At 41.2% G+C, this 16,953-nt stretch overlaps 1 protein-coding gene across 3 annotated transcripts in view; it reads left to right on the top strand.

Moving 5' to 3' along the window:
* The window catches only part of LOC135479448 (uncharacterized), a 33,521-nt gene extending 18,152 nt beyond the window's left edge, over nucleotides 1-15,369 (top strand). Inside the window, exons 2-6 of one of the 3 annotated variants that reach the window (XR_010445853.1) lie at nucleotides 1,881-2,096; nucleotides 5,352-5,457; nucleotides 7,744-7,896; nucleotides 10,776-12,570; nucleotides 12,638-15,369. Coding sequence is in view for 2 of the 3 variants with exons in the window: in XM_064759275.1 (XP_064615345.1) it covers nucleotides 1,881-2,096; nucleotides 5,352-5,457; nucleotides 7,744-7,896; nucleotides 10,776-11,025 (725 nt within the window). In the remaining variant the exon portion in view is untranslated. Of the gene's footprint in view, nucleotides 1-1,880; nucleotides 2,097-5,351; nucleotides 5,458-7,743; nucleotides 7,897-10,775 lie in introns of all 3 variants that reach the window. The other 2 variants (XM_064759275.1, XM_064759276.1) reach the window with 2 other exon arrangements.
* The last annotated feature ends 1,584 nt before the right edge of the window (nucleotides 15,370-16,953 follow it).

Here is a 16,953-nt window from a genome sequence, read left to right on the forward strand (position 1 = left end):
ACGCCCCACCCCACCCCAACCCCTACGTTACCACGGGATCTGTGTAGGTCCCACCACACCCTACGCCCCACCCCACCCCAACCCATACGTTACCACGGGATCTGTGTAGGTCCCACCACACCCCACGCCCCACCCCACCCCAACCCCTACGTTACCACGGGATCTGTGTAGGTCCCACCACACCCCACGCCCCACCCCACCCCAACCCCTACGTTACCACGGGATCTGTGTAGGTCCCACCACACCCCACGCCCCACCCCACCCCAACCCCTACGTTACCACGGGATCTGTGTAGGTCCCACCACACGTCACGCCCCACCCCACCCCAACCCCTACGTTACCACGGGATCTGTGTAGGTCCCACCACACCCCACGCCCCACCCCACCCCAACCCCTACGTTACCACGGGATCTGTGTAGGTCCCACCACACCCCACGCCCCACCCCACCCCAACCCCTACGTTACCACGGGATCTGTGTAGGTCCCACCACACCCCACGGCCCACCACACCCCAACCCCTACGTTACCACGGGATCTGTGTAGGTCCCACCACACCCCACGCCCCACCCCACCCCAACCCCTACGTTACCACTGGATCTGTGTAGGTCCCACCACACCCCACGCCCCACCCCACCCCCAACCCCTACGTTACCACGGGATCTGTGTAGGTCCCACCACACCCCACGCCCCACCCCACCCCAACCCCTACATTACCACGGGATCTGTGTAGGTCCCACCACACCCCACGCCCCACCCCACCCCAACCCCTACGTTACCACGGGATCTGTGTAGGTCCCACCATACCCCACGAGCCATCCCACCCCAACCCCACCCCACCCCACCCCACCCCACCCCACCCCAACCCCATCCCAACCCCAACGCCCTTCCACCTATTCAGACTCTTCCCTTCACAGACTTGCTTTTGTCAGCTATCACTGTTGACATCATCACTGCAGTCTACTTAATTTCTGGACTGACCGTTTAAAGTCATGTTTAACCCCGCCCCCCCGTAAGAAGAAAGCTGAGAAGAATTTTTGTACTTGTGCACTATAGTACTCATCCCTGACTCCACATTAAGAAACAAAACGTAAACAAACTATGTATCCCTTAGGCTAACATAAAAAGGTATGCAGCAGAAATGTTGTTCGCGGGATGCTGTATGTAGGTCTTTGTAGCCACAAGCTTACCCCCTGTGCGATTGTAATTTAAACACAATTTAGGCTGATGACAGGTAATAAACTTCACACCCGGGGCCCAACTCAGGGCATATAGGCTATGTCATCCGTTTACTGTCGTCGTATTTTAAGTCTCCTACAGGCTACGTGATCCGTTTACTGTTGTCGCATTTCACTTCTAACAACCTGAGAGTAATAATTAACGTATTTTGTCCCAGAAGCGATGACCGCAAAAACTCTGTCAGAATACTGACCCGTTATGTAATAACCACATCTTCTGAGGCTCTTGGCTGTTTCAATAAAGTGTGAAGAAAACGTGAAGGCATCTCCATGTAAATTTCAACGGTTTAGACTAGCTTTTGATCCTCATTCAGGAGTCTTTATCAGCTCATGAATAGCTCTTATATGAAATAAACTTAACAGTATAACCTATACATCTGATACAGCCAATGAGTTACTTGTATAGACCTATTCCACTGCATGTGATATTCTTGGGAATTAAAAACTGTTACTCACTTTTCGGCATGAGGATCAAAAGCTAGCGTAAATATTTCAAATTTACATAGAGACACCTTTACTTCAGCATTATGACCACTGAGCCCAGGTATGGCCATGAGTCTAAAACAGTATCTCATTGGTTTCCTTTTGCTTTTGCTTATTTCACATTGCTCACACATCTATAACTTTTATTTCGTTTACCCACAGAAGTTTCCTTCGCCTTAGCAGACGGCACACACACATCTCCCGCCTCGACGAGTACCATATCAACCTCCAAAGATAACCGTTCCACGGAGTCTTCAGCTTCCACAACACCGTCCACAATGACATCCGCAGCGACAACACGTGCTGGTGCAAATGGCACCGACTTTCCGGGAAGTGTGTCCACTATTCATCTCCTCAACGCCACAGTGGCACCAAGCGGTGAATATCGTAACTACAGACCGTCTGTTTCTGTCTCTAACAACCTAGACTTTCCTTCATTATTAACATCTTTCTCTGACATTAACAAAGGTGTGTTATTTGACTCTTCTTATTTGTCAGCCCACTCATCTCTACTGATTACATTTCGTTCTGTACCGATACTTAACTTAGGCTAGATTTAATTTATCCTCACGGACACAAGAAACAGCGTTATTCAAAGATAGAGATAAAACAGGGCTGCAAAGTTGTCCCAGATATAACGAGTATATACGGTATTTTTTTTTGTTCTTTAATGTTTAAAACGTTTTAATTCATAAATAAAACTCACGAATAAAACTGTATATAACATGTACATGTTACTGTCTGGAATGTAGGACAGAGAAATTAAGAAATAAGAAAATTATTCCATGTTTAGGCATCAGATTTTGAAATCGTTTTTTATCACTTAAATACCTTATGTAAATAAGGCAAGGATTTTACTGCTTACCGGTTTTTAGCGCTCTTTTGGAAGTTGAGTTTTTTATTTCAAGGTCATTGAGATTTAGTTTAATCGCGTTTAACGCCGATCACATGTATTTTTTCTCTTACAATGAAGGCAGTCGGGTTTACTGTTGGTGAATATTGGGCTACCTGGAATAACCACAGCCTTTTGCCATGCAGATACGAAACTCCTTACAGCGCATGTGCCGCTCTCTACTTTAGCTTTACATCACTGCCTCCACTAGACAAACTTGCCCTTTGGAGCCTGTGTAACACTCGTATAGCCGTGTTTAGCCTTGTACTGGTGTTCTCCGTGAACTATTTAAGAAGCATTCAGCAATAAAATTGTTTCAGGTGTTGGTTAGAATCATATTGCGCATTCCTTAGATAATTAGAATGCGTGTGTATATAGTATTATTAGAATCACAGGTTGAGGCAGAGTTTTGTTTTCTGACATGACTTCATGTCGCATCGCCGTGACGCCAGTGATTTCGGTGCTTGTGGCGGCAGCGAGTGTAGAGAGGGACACAAGCTGTAAGGAGTATATTTTAGTACTTGACAAATCTCATGACTTTAGCTCCAAGGGGCAGCGGGCATTTTAACAGCATTTTCAGCCCGATTACCTGTTATCCTGCATTACTCTCTTGGTCATCTATGCTCTATTCTAAGTACTAACATTTCCATTATCTTTTCAATTACCTTCCTCTTTAAGACATATAATTCATAGACCTTTATCCATTCTTATAACACAGTTACATATTCATGGAAAAGGTTTTTTCATAACCATTTATGTATATATATTTTCTGTGAATTATTAAATATAAGTAAAGACGTACAGCACAGAGAGTAAAACCTGAGCAGCGATCACAGGGTGATAGACGTACAGCATAAAGAGTAAAACCAGAGCAGCCATCACAGTGTGATAGACGTACAGCATACAGAGTAAAACCAGAGCAGCCATCACAGTGTGATAGACGTAAAGCATAGAGAGTGAAACAAGAGCAGCGATCACAGCGTGATAGACGTACAGCACAGAGAGCAAAATCATAGCAGCGACGACAGTGTGATAGACGTACGGCATAGAGAGTAAATCCAGAGCAGCGACGACAGTATGATAGACGTACAGCATAGAGAGTAAAACCAGACCATCAATCACAGTGTGATAGACATACAACATAGAGAGTAAAACCTGAGCAGCGATCACAGTGTGATAGACGTACAGCATACAGAGTAAAAAGCAGAGCAGCGATCACAGCTTAATAGACGTAAAGCATAGAGAATAAAACCAGAGCAGCAATCACAGCGTGATAGACGTACAGCACAGAGAGAAAAACCAGAGCAACAATCACAGTGTGATATACGTACAGCATAGAGAGTAAAACCAGAGCAGCGACGACAGTGTGATAGACGTACAGCATACAGAGTAAAACCTGAGCAGCGATCACAGTGTGATAGACGTACAGCATAGAGAGTAAAACCAGAGCAGCAATCACAGCGTGATAGACATAAAGCATAGAGAATAAAACCAGAGCAGCGATCACAGCGTGATAGACGTACAGCACAGAGAGTAAAATCAGAGCAGCGACGACAGTGTGACAGACATACGGCATAGAGAGTAAAACCAGAGCAGTTACGACAGTGTGGTAGACGTACAGCACAGAGAGTAAAACCAGAGCAGCAACGACAGTGTGATAAAACCGAAGAAGGGACGACAGTGTGATAGACACACAGCATAAAAAGTAAAACCAGAGCAGCGACGACAGCGTGATAGACATACAGCATAGAAAGTAAAACCAGGGCAGTGATTACAGTGTGATATTTGGCCAGTGGTCACACATAACCGGTGAATAAGGTCTCTTGTCCGTTTACCTTAGTCAGGGTTTTATTCTAACTGTTCATCCATGACTGTCCACCAGATATGATGGATGAGGGCGAAAAACAGCCTTTGGACAATGCTTAACCCTGTCGGAATTTAACCCAAATACGTTTGGGAAATGTTACAAATGGGGTATTGCGTCCACCATTAATTCAAAACTCATAATTAAAATGGCTATTGACAGTACTTCATTTCGCTTTCTAACAAGTTCCATAGAAAATCCGTATTGGTTGAACTTAAGTTTTTTTTTATTATTAGTTTATTGGTTTAGTTATTAGTTATTAGTTTAGCCGAATTTAATCAAGGTTAAGCCTAATACGTAAACAAATAAATAAGTGAAAGTGCTGATCGTTTCCAGGCTGGTAGAAAATGCATTTTGCTACCAGTGTGCCAATAAGCAATAATGATTGATGTCAGTGCCGGTGCAGAGACGTCATCCGCCAAGAAAACGAGTCCTCCTGCAATCGCCAGTTTAGAAAGTTCAAGTTTCCCAGTTCAAGAACCCTTCGTTTTTGCTACAGCAATAGTGTACACCCCAAATTGAAAGACTTCTCTCCATGCCATGCATTGGTAAATGTCTATAGTCTGCCAATGGTCCATTTCTGGTGCGCCTGTAGAATGACACTCGGACACAAGGCAAATGTTTCAGTTAGCTGATGATAGTACATATATCACAGAAACATGATTATAGCTTTGAACAGATAAAGGTTTGGTGAATTATGTTGGAACGCTGGAAGTCCGCTCGAAAGGAGCCTTTGGGGTAGTTTCACAGCGTCGGCAAGATGTTTTTAATGTATTCTAAGCAATCTTCCATGATGGAACATTGTGTTTTAATATGTCTTACCCATGAATGTTTTAAAGATGTGGTAATGATGGTGAAAATGTTTCTTTTTCTCCAGTGGCTGCCAATCCGTTGACGGCAGGTGAGATAATCGGTATAGCTATAGGTGTCCTCGTTGTAGCTTCTGCCATTGGAATTGCCGTTCTGTGTCTTCGTAAGAAAAGGTGAGATTTTGGATTTTTAACCAGCTTCTTTCAAAACTTTTCCGTCACATTCTGTTTGCAGTCATCCATATTTAGCCTGTCGCATGCAGTAAAGCCAGAGCTACATGTATCTGATATGTATTTATTTATTTGATCGGTATTTTACGCCGTACTCAAGAATATTTCACTTAGACGACGGCGGCCAGCATGATGGTGAGAAGAAACCGGGCAGAGCCCGAAGGAAAGCCACAGCCATCCGCAGATTGCTGGGGACCTTCCCACGACAGGAAGCCAGCAACTGTACATATTAAAGCAATGCCTAGTAGGAAAATGCCGCAGTAACATCTGTTACGGTTATAGTAGGCCTAATATCTGTCATGTGGGATCAGCACTGTCCAGTATGGTTATAAAGATCTGATGGGTATATCTAGTGCCGTAGGGAAATCTCTAAGCAGCAGTATCTGGTAAATTAGCAATATCTATGAGAAACAATACTATAAGCAGCAATATCTGGTAAGTTAGCAATATCTATGAGAAACAATACTATAAGCAGCAATATCTGGTAAGTTTTTTTTTGTTTTTTTTTATTGGTGTTTTACGCCGTACTCAAGAATATTTCACTTATACGACGGCGGCCAGCATTATGGTGGGTGGAAACCGGGCACTGCCCGGGGGAAACCCACGACTACCCGCAGGTTGCTGGAAGACCTTCCCACTTACGGCCGGAGAGTAAGCCAGCATGAGCTGGACTTGAACTCACAGCGACCGCATTGGTGAGAGGCTTCTGGGTCATTACGCTGCGCTAGCGCGCTAACCGACTGAGCCACGGAGGCCCATCTGGTAAGTTAGCAATATCTATGAGAAACAATACTATAAGCAGCAATATTTGGTAAGTTAGCAATATGTATGAGAAACAATACTATAAGCAGCAATATCTGGTAAGTTAGCAATATCTATGAGAAACAATACTATAAGCAGCAATATCTGGTAAGTTAGCAATATCTATGAGAAACAATATTATAAGCAGCAATATCTGGTAAGTTAGCAATATGTATGAGAAACATTACTATAAGCAGCAATATCGGGTAAGTTGGCAATATCTATGGGAAACAATACTATAAGCAGCAATATCTGGTAAATTAGCAATATCTATGAGAAACAATACTATAAGCAGCAATATCGGGTAAGTTAGCAATATCTATGAGAAACAATGCTCTAAGCAGCAATATCTGGTAAGTTAGCAATGTCAATGAGAAACAATACTATAAGCAGCAATATCGGGTAAGTTAACAATATCTATGAGAAACAATACTCACTTATGGCTCATGACCAGGACAGATATCGCGCCAGTATGTTAATGAGCTATATCAGTGAGTTATCTTCCCTTTGACAACATCTAGGTGGCGCTGTGCCCATCTTGGCCATGGACCATACCTAGCAATATATGAGATAGTTAGCAATATCGTTTAAGGTTAACCTCAGCAATACCTGGTACAGATTTAAATATTTGTATAATTAGCACAATCTGGTGCGATTAACATTGCTGGTATACATAGCCATGTCTGCTACGGTCAGCAGTATCTACAAGAACAGTAATATCTGCTCTGCCATTTATCTCAGTTACAAACAACACTATTTTCCTCCTTCAGTCAGCACGTTTATCTTCGCTTCGCGGTATCCGCTGAAGGCGGCGATATCAATCAATTTGTCAGTCAAAGTCAACAACATGTAATGGGCTTATAATTAAGATCATCTATTACAATCAGATTTATCTTAGTGTACAACAAGCAGTATTTACATACAGGTGTGTCATATCTAGGCCATCCCGGACATTTCGAGACGATTCAAAAGTTGATTACGTTAGTCTTTTATATCGCATTAATGTACTAATATGCACCGCGAAGTTGATTGTCCTGACCATCGAAAACCTTAATCTACGATAGGCCTACTGCCTGCAATATTGACAGAAAATCGCACCAGAGTTAGTGCAAGCAAATTATCTCTTAAATTTAACAGATAGTCTGTTCTCTGAGTGATGCTGGAATGTATTCTGTTATCGTCGCAGATTATTCTGTTATAGTATAAGACACATGTTCTGTTACAGTATAACACACATATTCTGTTAAATCAACGCAAAGATGGTATAAGACAAACAAGGTATTAAACTGAATTTGCTGTAGAAGAATGTTATACTAACAGAAAATTCTATCATCACTCAGATAATAGTTTTTCTGTTACAATTAACACATTGTATTTAAATGTATGAACACTGGGACATGTACGTTTACATTTTATATCATTTGTCAGTGGTTATAAACAAGCGGTCTCCGCCCCAGTCACGTATAGAAAGGGGTCTAACTTGAGGACGGACAGGGCACCGTTAACCACGCGGGATAAGGACCCATCTCCACCTCCAGCCACGCTGGAGGATCAGTTCTTCATCGAGAATGATTCTAACAGGTAACGTATTCGCACATGGTTTTATCCATTTGCTAGAGATCTAGGCCTAATTGTCTCTTCACTACTATTTTTATGCTGTACATTTACTTATTTCGACACGAAGTAAAGAGAGGTGTTGTGAGAGGACGTGGGGTAGGTGATTCAGACGCTGTCGGTGGCGGCGTCGGTGTCCAGCTTAGTTAAAGTTTTTGGCCAATCGTAGATTTGTAGTGGCCACCTATAGTACACAGATAGCCAGTCATCGGTAGTGATTTGCATATCAAAGGCCAAGGAATTCTTTTACCTTATAGCTCAACATTTTGCTCAGTTATTTGCTCACAGAGTTGCAATCATCTCCCATAGTACATGGGTTGCCAGATGTAGTTCGCGATTTGCATATCAAAGACCAAGGAATTCTTTTAGCTTATAGCTCAACATTTTGCTCAGTTATTCACAGAGTTGTAATCGTCTCCCATAGTACATGGGTTGCTAAATGTAGTTCGCGATTTGCATATCAAAGGCCAAGGAATTCTTTTACCTTACAGCTCAACATTTTGCTCAGTTATTCACAGAGTTGCAATCGTCTCCCATAGTACATTGGTTGCCAAATGCAGTTCGCGATTGGCATATCAAAGATCAAGGAATTCTTTTACCTTATAGCTCAACATTTTGCTCAGTTATTCACAGAGTTGCAATGGTCTCCCATAGTACATGGGTTGCCAAATGCAGTTCGCGATTTGCATATCAACGAACTCCATAACGTATGAAGTAACTGCTCAGCAATCCTTACGCATACGATAAACAGTCATAGTTGTGACAATATAATGATTTGGGCCTTTCTTGTTGTATCACATGGCTTGAACATTATGCGGTTTACAAATTGCACAATGGGGCGAGCTACTCAAAGACATTTCACTTATACGACGGCGACTAGCATTATAGTGGTAGGAAATTGGACATACCCCTGTAGAATCGTCCACAGGTAGCTAGCAGACCTCCCCTCGCACGACCGCAATGGAGAGAGTCTCCAGGGCTAGTACGCTAACCATCAGACCAGAGAAGAGTTTGTTACGAACTTATTTACGGCAAACTAACCGTATTTTCTCGCAAAATTCGAGACTATACACAGCACCTTTTTTAGTATCGTACTACTTGGTAAAAGCACACATAAGCAGAGGAAATATGATAGAATGTACAGATTTTAAACTAGAACGCTTGTACAGATTATGGACGTAGGCGAATGATGGTGTAACGCCATTATTAGCCACTGTAGATAATCTGCGGACGTCTACTCACTGTGTGAAGGATCAGGTTTTCGGACTGGTGGAACCAACGGAGATACTTAGTGGGAAGTATTACGCCTTTCGGATAGGTTTCCGAGAATACCAGAAACTCAGCCTTGTGTGGCCTTAAGATGCAATCCACACCAGCCTGGCTTCCACGTAGTAGAATCATGTTCTCCCTGGTAAGAAATGGGACGTTAATTGTGAAGAATAAGGCTATCAATGATATTAAAATAGCTAAAACCAGCGTGCTACATACATGTACATGTAGTGAAGCAAATAACCTTAACCCTCCTGTTTGTTTATTGCAGTTACAAAACGGGGAGCTGGTGTAAATATAACTTCAAAACACGTAACAGCAAATAACAGCAGTCAGAATGCACAATATTTTACAAATTGTTACCAAAAATTGACAAATACATAATAAGAAAAGCTGTTTCGGAAATGTTTCGGAAATTTAATGGAAACTGTATAGCGTGTACGTGTATTAGAAATGTGATGGAAACGTATTGGAAACTGTAACATGTACTGGTTTCCGTTACGACGGATTTTTAGATTTCATTTTCTGGAAACTAAGTTACATTTGTACAGGGTACATAGACAGAGGCCGAAATTGGATGTCTTTTTAGTGACAAAGTCCACAAGCATACAGACTGATGGATTTTATTTCTGCATCACAGTTGATTACCACTAAAATATTCTGGATATTCGGCCAGGATCCGGCTGTACTGTACCTGTAGCATGTAGTTAATGCGTATTGAAGGCTATTTGGTCTCAACCCCTTCCGTTCCAGTTCACTCAAAAAATATTTAGCACATAGGACAAGGAGGAATTGAAACGAACAATGATAGTTATATCGGGGACAGAGGCCAAGAAAACACTAACTTGAAGTATTTGTAAGATGAAAGACCAATAAACATTGTCCAAAATATAGTTGGATTTATTTTTTTAGAACTTTTTTAACCGATTAAAATGCATTCGAAACTTTGGATTCTAAGGTGGCCCTTTCTGACCATATTGAGACTAGTGACGTCACATTTTTGCCTCTTAAAACACACATACTGCTAGACGTCATCATTCAGAACGCATATATAATCATTTAGATCTATGAATACATTCGGACAATAGATCTTGACATGAATTAGTTCTTGCACAAAAATACGGATGTGACGTCCCGGATACCCTTTTGATCACTACCATGACTACAGTATACAATATACCGCATAATCTGATGTTGTAAAACCATTTTACTTGGTTGGAAAACTTCCAAAAGCAGTAAATCGAATTATTTTTCTGACCAGTGTTTAATCGTCTTTCATCTGAAGTATTCCTCTCCAGCCGTAAATGGGAAGGCTTGCCAGCAGATGGTCATGGGTTTCCTTCGGGCTCCAACAGGTTTTCCTCCTACCATAAAACATGAATCCAATAAATAAATCAATAATTTCATCTGGAATATATACCTCCATGAAATATTTTCTTTGAACCTTTAAAAGGTGCGATTTGTGCCTCGACACATAATCGAGAACAAGTTGTATCCTTCGACTTAAGTTTACTGATTGTGCTGAATGGATTATGTAACCGCCATTTTGTTTTTTCTTATTTTCGTTCTTATTTTAGACGACTGAAAACCGTGTCTAACGGACGCGTACTGAAGAACAAACGACAAGATCAGGAGGATGCGGCGTCGTCGGACGTGGAGACAACCTTAGCTCGGGACGGAGGAGATGACGACTACTTCTACGACGAAATCTTCGGTAAATCCGACTTCACAGACGAAAAGACGAGTGCCGCCATTAAAGAGTTGTCCTCCCCCAAACCGGACGACGAATGGCCCGATCTGATTTTTGATGACGATCCGTTCAGTTAATTTTTCAGTTTCCAAAATGACGTGCGAGGTCCACATGCCAAGGTCACAAAGTGAATATATGCTGTCTTCCAACAAGTGTTTATTAAGCGGACATCGAGTATCCGGATCTCATATTTGTTGATCCGTGTAGTTGGTTGTTACTGTTTTTCAAATTGGCATGATGGTCACAAAGCGATTATATGCAGTTTTAAATAAAGGGTTCACTTTTGCAGTAAAAGAAAAATCATTTATGCTCAAATAATTACAAATGGAACTGATTCTTTCTCCGATAAAAGGGTGGTGTTAGGTTACAAAAATCCGTTTCAAAACCTAGTACGACACGTGCGGATAAACGCGGGCTGTTTCCGGGCTCTGCACGGTTTCATCCCACCAGAATGCTGTCCGCCGTCGTATAAGTGAAATATTCTTGTGTACTTCTTAAAACACCATTTAAAGAAATAAATGAACAATTTTCTTCATGATCCATACAAATTCCAAGAAGTTATTAAGCATGTACCGCATAATACACCTGCCATTCAAACATCGCCATGATTCATTCCAAGCCTAACTATATAATTTACGTGGGTGTCGCCGTAACAATGTATTTTATACATGTTGACAATGATGAGATCATTTATATGTACTTTCATTATATCAAAAATATAGGCATATAAATCGCTCAAGCAGTATATGTGATAAATAGGGTATACATATGTTCATGTGGAGATATTTAATACAATGTCGTAACCCACTGAAACCTGTAGCAGACATAACCGCATGCTTTATTGTATGCAGTACTGTATCTTTTACTGTATGCATTATTGTATGCATTGTTCTATCCGTTACAGTATGCATTACCGTATGTTTTATTATATGCATTATTATATACATTATTATATACATTATTGTATTAAGTAACAGAACTTTACTGCTCATTCAGTTAGTTCAGTGTACCCGCATATGTCCTTTATTAATCGTACGCCATGTTACGTATTACAGAGTAATACCCTCGTGATACAGATTGTCGGATACACCTGTACACCTGTACGCCCCATGTTACCTATTACAGAGTAATACCCTCGTGATACAGGTTGTCGGATACGCCTGTACACATGTACGCCATGTTAGCTATTACAGAGAAATACCCTCGTGATACAGGTTGTCGGTTACGCCTGTACACCTGTACGCCATGTTACCTATTACAGAGTAATACCCTCGTGATACACGTTGTCGGTTACGCCTGGACAAATGTACACCATGTTAGCTATTACAGAGTAATACCTTCGTGATACAGGTTGTCGGATACGCCTGTACACATGTACGCCATGTTAGCTATTACAGAGTAATACCTTCGTGATACAGGTTGTCGGTTACGCCTGTACACCTGTACGCCATGTTACCTATTACAGAGTAATACCCTCGTGATACAGGTTGTCGGATACGCCTGTACACATGTACGCCATGTTAGCTATTACAGAGTAATACCCTCGTTACACAGGTTGTCGGTTACGCCTGTACACATGTACGCCATGTTAGCTATTACAGAGTAATACCTTCGTGATACAGGTTGTCGGTTACGCCTGTACACACGACGCCATGTTAGCTATTACAGAGTAATACCCTCGTGATACAGGTTGTCGGATACGCCTGTACACATGTACGCCATGTTAGCTATTACAGAGTAATACCTTCGTGATACAGGTTGTCGTTTACGCCTGGACATATGTACACCATGTTAGCTATTACAGAGTAATACCTTCGTGATACAGGTTGTCGGATACGCCTGTACACATGTACGCCATGTTAGCTGTTACAGAGTAATACCCTCGTGATACAGGTTGTCGGTTACGCCTGTACACCTGTACGCCATGTTAGCTATTACAGAGTAATACCCTCGTGATACAGGTTGTCGGATACGCCTGTACACATGTACGCCATGTTAGCTATTACAGAGTAATACCCTCGTTATACAGGTTGTCGGTTACGCCTGTACACATGTACGCCATGTTAGCTATTACAGAGTAATACCTTCGTGATACAGGTTGTCGGATACGCCTGTACACATGTACGCCATGTTAGCTGTTACAGAGTAATACCCTCGTGATACAGGTTGTCGGATACGCCTGTACACATGTACGCCATGTTAGCTATTACAGAGTAATACCTTCGTGATACAGGTTGTCGGATACGCCTGTACACATGTACGCCATGTTAGCTATTACAGAGTAATACCCTCGTTATACAGGTTGTTGGATACGCCTGTTCACATGTACGCCATGTTACCTGTAACACAGTAATACCCTCGTTATACAGGTTGTTGGATAGATATGTACGTCATGTATATAAATATATGGCAACTTGAATTGGATGGATATACTATATCTGGGATTAATATAATACGTCTGCTATGTTAGTCGCAGATTATATGTAGGCCGTTGTCCAGGTTTAGTGTATACTGTCTCTACCTATAGAAAGAACGATATTTATTTGGGGGCATGAACACGTGATTGCAGGTAGGCTCTGTGTCAAAACATGATAAATAAGGATCGAACCCTTGTGTTTTATATAAGATGATTAAATGAAAATACAGTTAAGTGGCCATTGTTTTATAATTAACGAAGCTCTAATGTAACATGTATGACGGGATGTTTCACGTAGATTTGACCGGTTATTTTCCTGTTTTGCCGCGTTCCCGAAATTGTGCCATTAAGCTGTTTTCAGCGCTGCCATTGAGTTCTGCCAAACACCGTGCTATTTTAATAAACACTACCCCGTGCTATTTGATAAACACTACCCCGTGCTATTTGATAAACACTCCGTGCTATTTGATAAACACTACCTCGTGCCATTTGATAAACACTACCCCGTTCCATTTGATAAACATTACCCCGTGCTATTTGATAAACACTACCCCGTGCTATTTTGATAAACACTACCCCGTGCTATTTGATAAACACTACCCCGTGCCATTTGATAAACACTACCCCGTGCCATTTGATAAACACTACCCTGTGCTATTTTCATAAACACTACCCCGTGCTATTTGATAAACACTACCCCATGCTATTTAATAAACGCTATCCCGTGCTATTTGATAAACACTACCCCGTGCTATTGAAGTGTAGTCCACGTTTTGCTACTGAGTTGTATCCAGCACTGTGCTATTCAACTGTTTTCTTACTCAGTACTCTTGAGTTGCATACAACAGTGTTCTTTTGAGCTGCACATGCCCTACTCCGTGCTACTGAACTGTAGTCAACAATGCACTCACTACTAAACCGCAGTCAACATTATATGATTGAGCTGTACTCAACCCTAGCTGTGTGTACAACAGGACTGAGCTGTACATCTTTCCATTGTTCCTATTGCAATAACAGGAAAATAAAAAGAATATTCTCTTCACACAACCATATACACAAATGTATACATTCTTAAAATATGATTCCGAACAGCCTGCGTGAACACAGTTGGCTTGTCTGTACATATGCTAGAAATACTGTAAAAGGATTTCATTAATTCTTAACTTGGTTTATCTTGATTGGTTTTGATATGTCGAGATACTCATGTTTGCTGCAGTTATTGAAATGTTTAATACAAGAAAATCTGACTATATGGCAGAAATATTCCTTTGCCCGCAAGCGCACGACCGTCTTTTAAATGATGATCCTACTGTTTGCATTTACAATTGGAATGCATATGAAGGCCTAGATGTACATGTGGCCTATCCGCCTATAGCAAGCCTGTATACACGATGGCACTGCTTTTCCTTGCCACTTACATGTATATAGTCAATTTATATATTTCAAAGTACTGCTATACTTGTATTGTCTGGAAGTGACGTCATAGTATTTTGACATCATTTTATCTCTGGGAGAAGGGTTTTTGTAATAATCCTTGGCAAATAATAATGTCTTCAGTTCTTTCAAAAATTAACAACCAGTGCATTAGCTGAGTTAGAGTCATAGGACTTAATTATTCTCTGTCATTATCAAATTTAAAAGACAATTGTTTTGTTCCTAGACTATTCACCCGAGGATAAATCCAATGCATTTGACTGTATAGTTACTATAGAACACCTTTATTTTAAACATTATTTTTCATGTGCCGTGATTTGAATTCCAAAACGAAAGTATGAAAGGGTAGAATAATACGGTGTATATTTACGATCAGTGTTTTCAAACGATCACTTAAGTTGTGATAGAGGAATTAATATCACGTTTAATTATCAATAAATACTGTGGGTAGTCTTGTATTTCAACGCTTTGGTTTGTTTTCTTTGACGGTGTACGCAACACCCATTTTCATTTGTGAACGAAACAGTATTCTTTTTGGTAGGTCAGGCCTATAGTCTACTGGTGCTGATATGTGTTCTCAATAAAAATATAAACACACGAAGCAATTTTATATTGCTTTCTCTCAATATTAAATAACATGTAAACTCAATAATTAAAGTAAGTATTCATTATCAGTTGTGGTTTCAATTTCCACCAGATTTTCACACTTTTGGGTAATAACCCAGGCACCTCAGCAGCGTGTGGTCGGTAATCCCACAGTTCACGCTCTTCGTGCTGCTAACGGTGAACACACTTGGCACTCAGTGCTGTGAACTATGATTACCGACCACTCTGTTTTCAGGCTGCCATAGCTCCTGGATTAAGAGAAAATCTGGTGGAAATTAAAGCCACAAATTGTTAGGTTAACTCGTTATTTAGTACTGAGACAAAACAATATAAAAACTGCTTTCCAGCGTTTATATTTTTGTTGAGTAAATACTGTATTGGTGGAAGGTAAGTGAACCTTCATGCAAGACCACTCGAAAAGACTTCCACCGACCACTATCACTGCTACCAAGTCCGCTGTGCACAGTGATAGCAGTAACACCTTAAAAATGATCGGCCTTTCAGATTGCTACAGAGGAAAGGCATACTTGATTGTGAATTGTTTAAACCAGTATACCATGAACAAAAAAGGAGACGGAAGAAAGCGGAGACTCTTGTTTCCGTCTTAGTTACCGTGGTATGGCGGATATCTTTTGGGTGGAAGAAAACCCGTACTCATGTTACACGGTGTCAGAGGGTGATATCAACCATTTCTTCCCACACCCCGATAATGGAAGTACAGTAGAGAATTTTAAAAAATAACCCGAGTCTAGGATTGAACCCACGCCTTTGGTGACCTTAACCAGGTGGCCACTGTTAGCTCCAGAGTGTCTAAAGTGTGTATACTTTGGACACTTTAGTTATAAACTATATCTGCCCGGTTTCCGCCCACCATAATGCTGGCCGCCGTCGTATAAGTGAAATATTCTTGAGTACGGCGTAAAACACCAATCAAAAAAAAAAAAAACAAAAAAAAAAAACAAACAATTAAACTGGACATGTCGGGTGATGATAATCGTCAAAACACGCCCATATTTATATACGTTTTGCATCACATGCACGTTGATTTCGTTCGAGTGTATTTCTAAATTTGCATTCAAATCGTTAGATTCCATACATTTGACTGAGTACTTACTGTTTTTTTGGTGTTTTACGCCATACTCATCGATGTGGTCATTATGATGGGAGGAAACTGAGCCGAGAGCCCGGGGAAATCCAAAGACCGTCCACAGGTTACTGGTAGGTCAGCACACGTGTGACCCCAGAGGATGTTGAAGATTGGACTGGCTAATTATATCTTTAAGTAAGATTGTGTGTTTTGGTACTTTTTTAATTTATTTATTTCTTTGATTGGTGTTTTACGCCGTACTGAAGAATATTGCATTTATACGACGGTGACCAGCATTATGGTGGGAGGAAAGCCGGGGAAACCCACGACCATCTGAAGGTTGCTGACAGAAGCTACTTTATGGACGTCACTCAGAAAACAGTTTTACTTAAAGTTTATACATATCGCTATTTGGGATGACTCTTTCTACCAACATCAGAAAACTACCTGGAATAACTCAAG

Source organism: Liolophura sinensis, chromosome 12 (assembly GCF_032854445.1).
Source record: "Liolophura sinensis isolate JHLJ2023 chromosome 12, CUHK_Ljap_v2, whole genome shotgun sequence".
Taxonomy (NCBI): domain Eukaryota; kingdom Metazoa; phylum Mollusca; class Polyplacophora; order Chitonida; family Chitonidae; genus Liolophura; species Liolophura sinensis.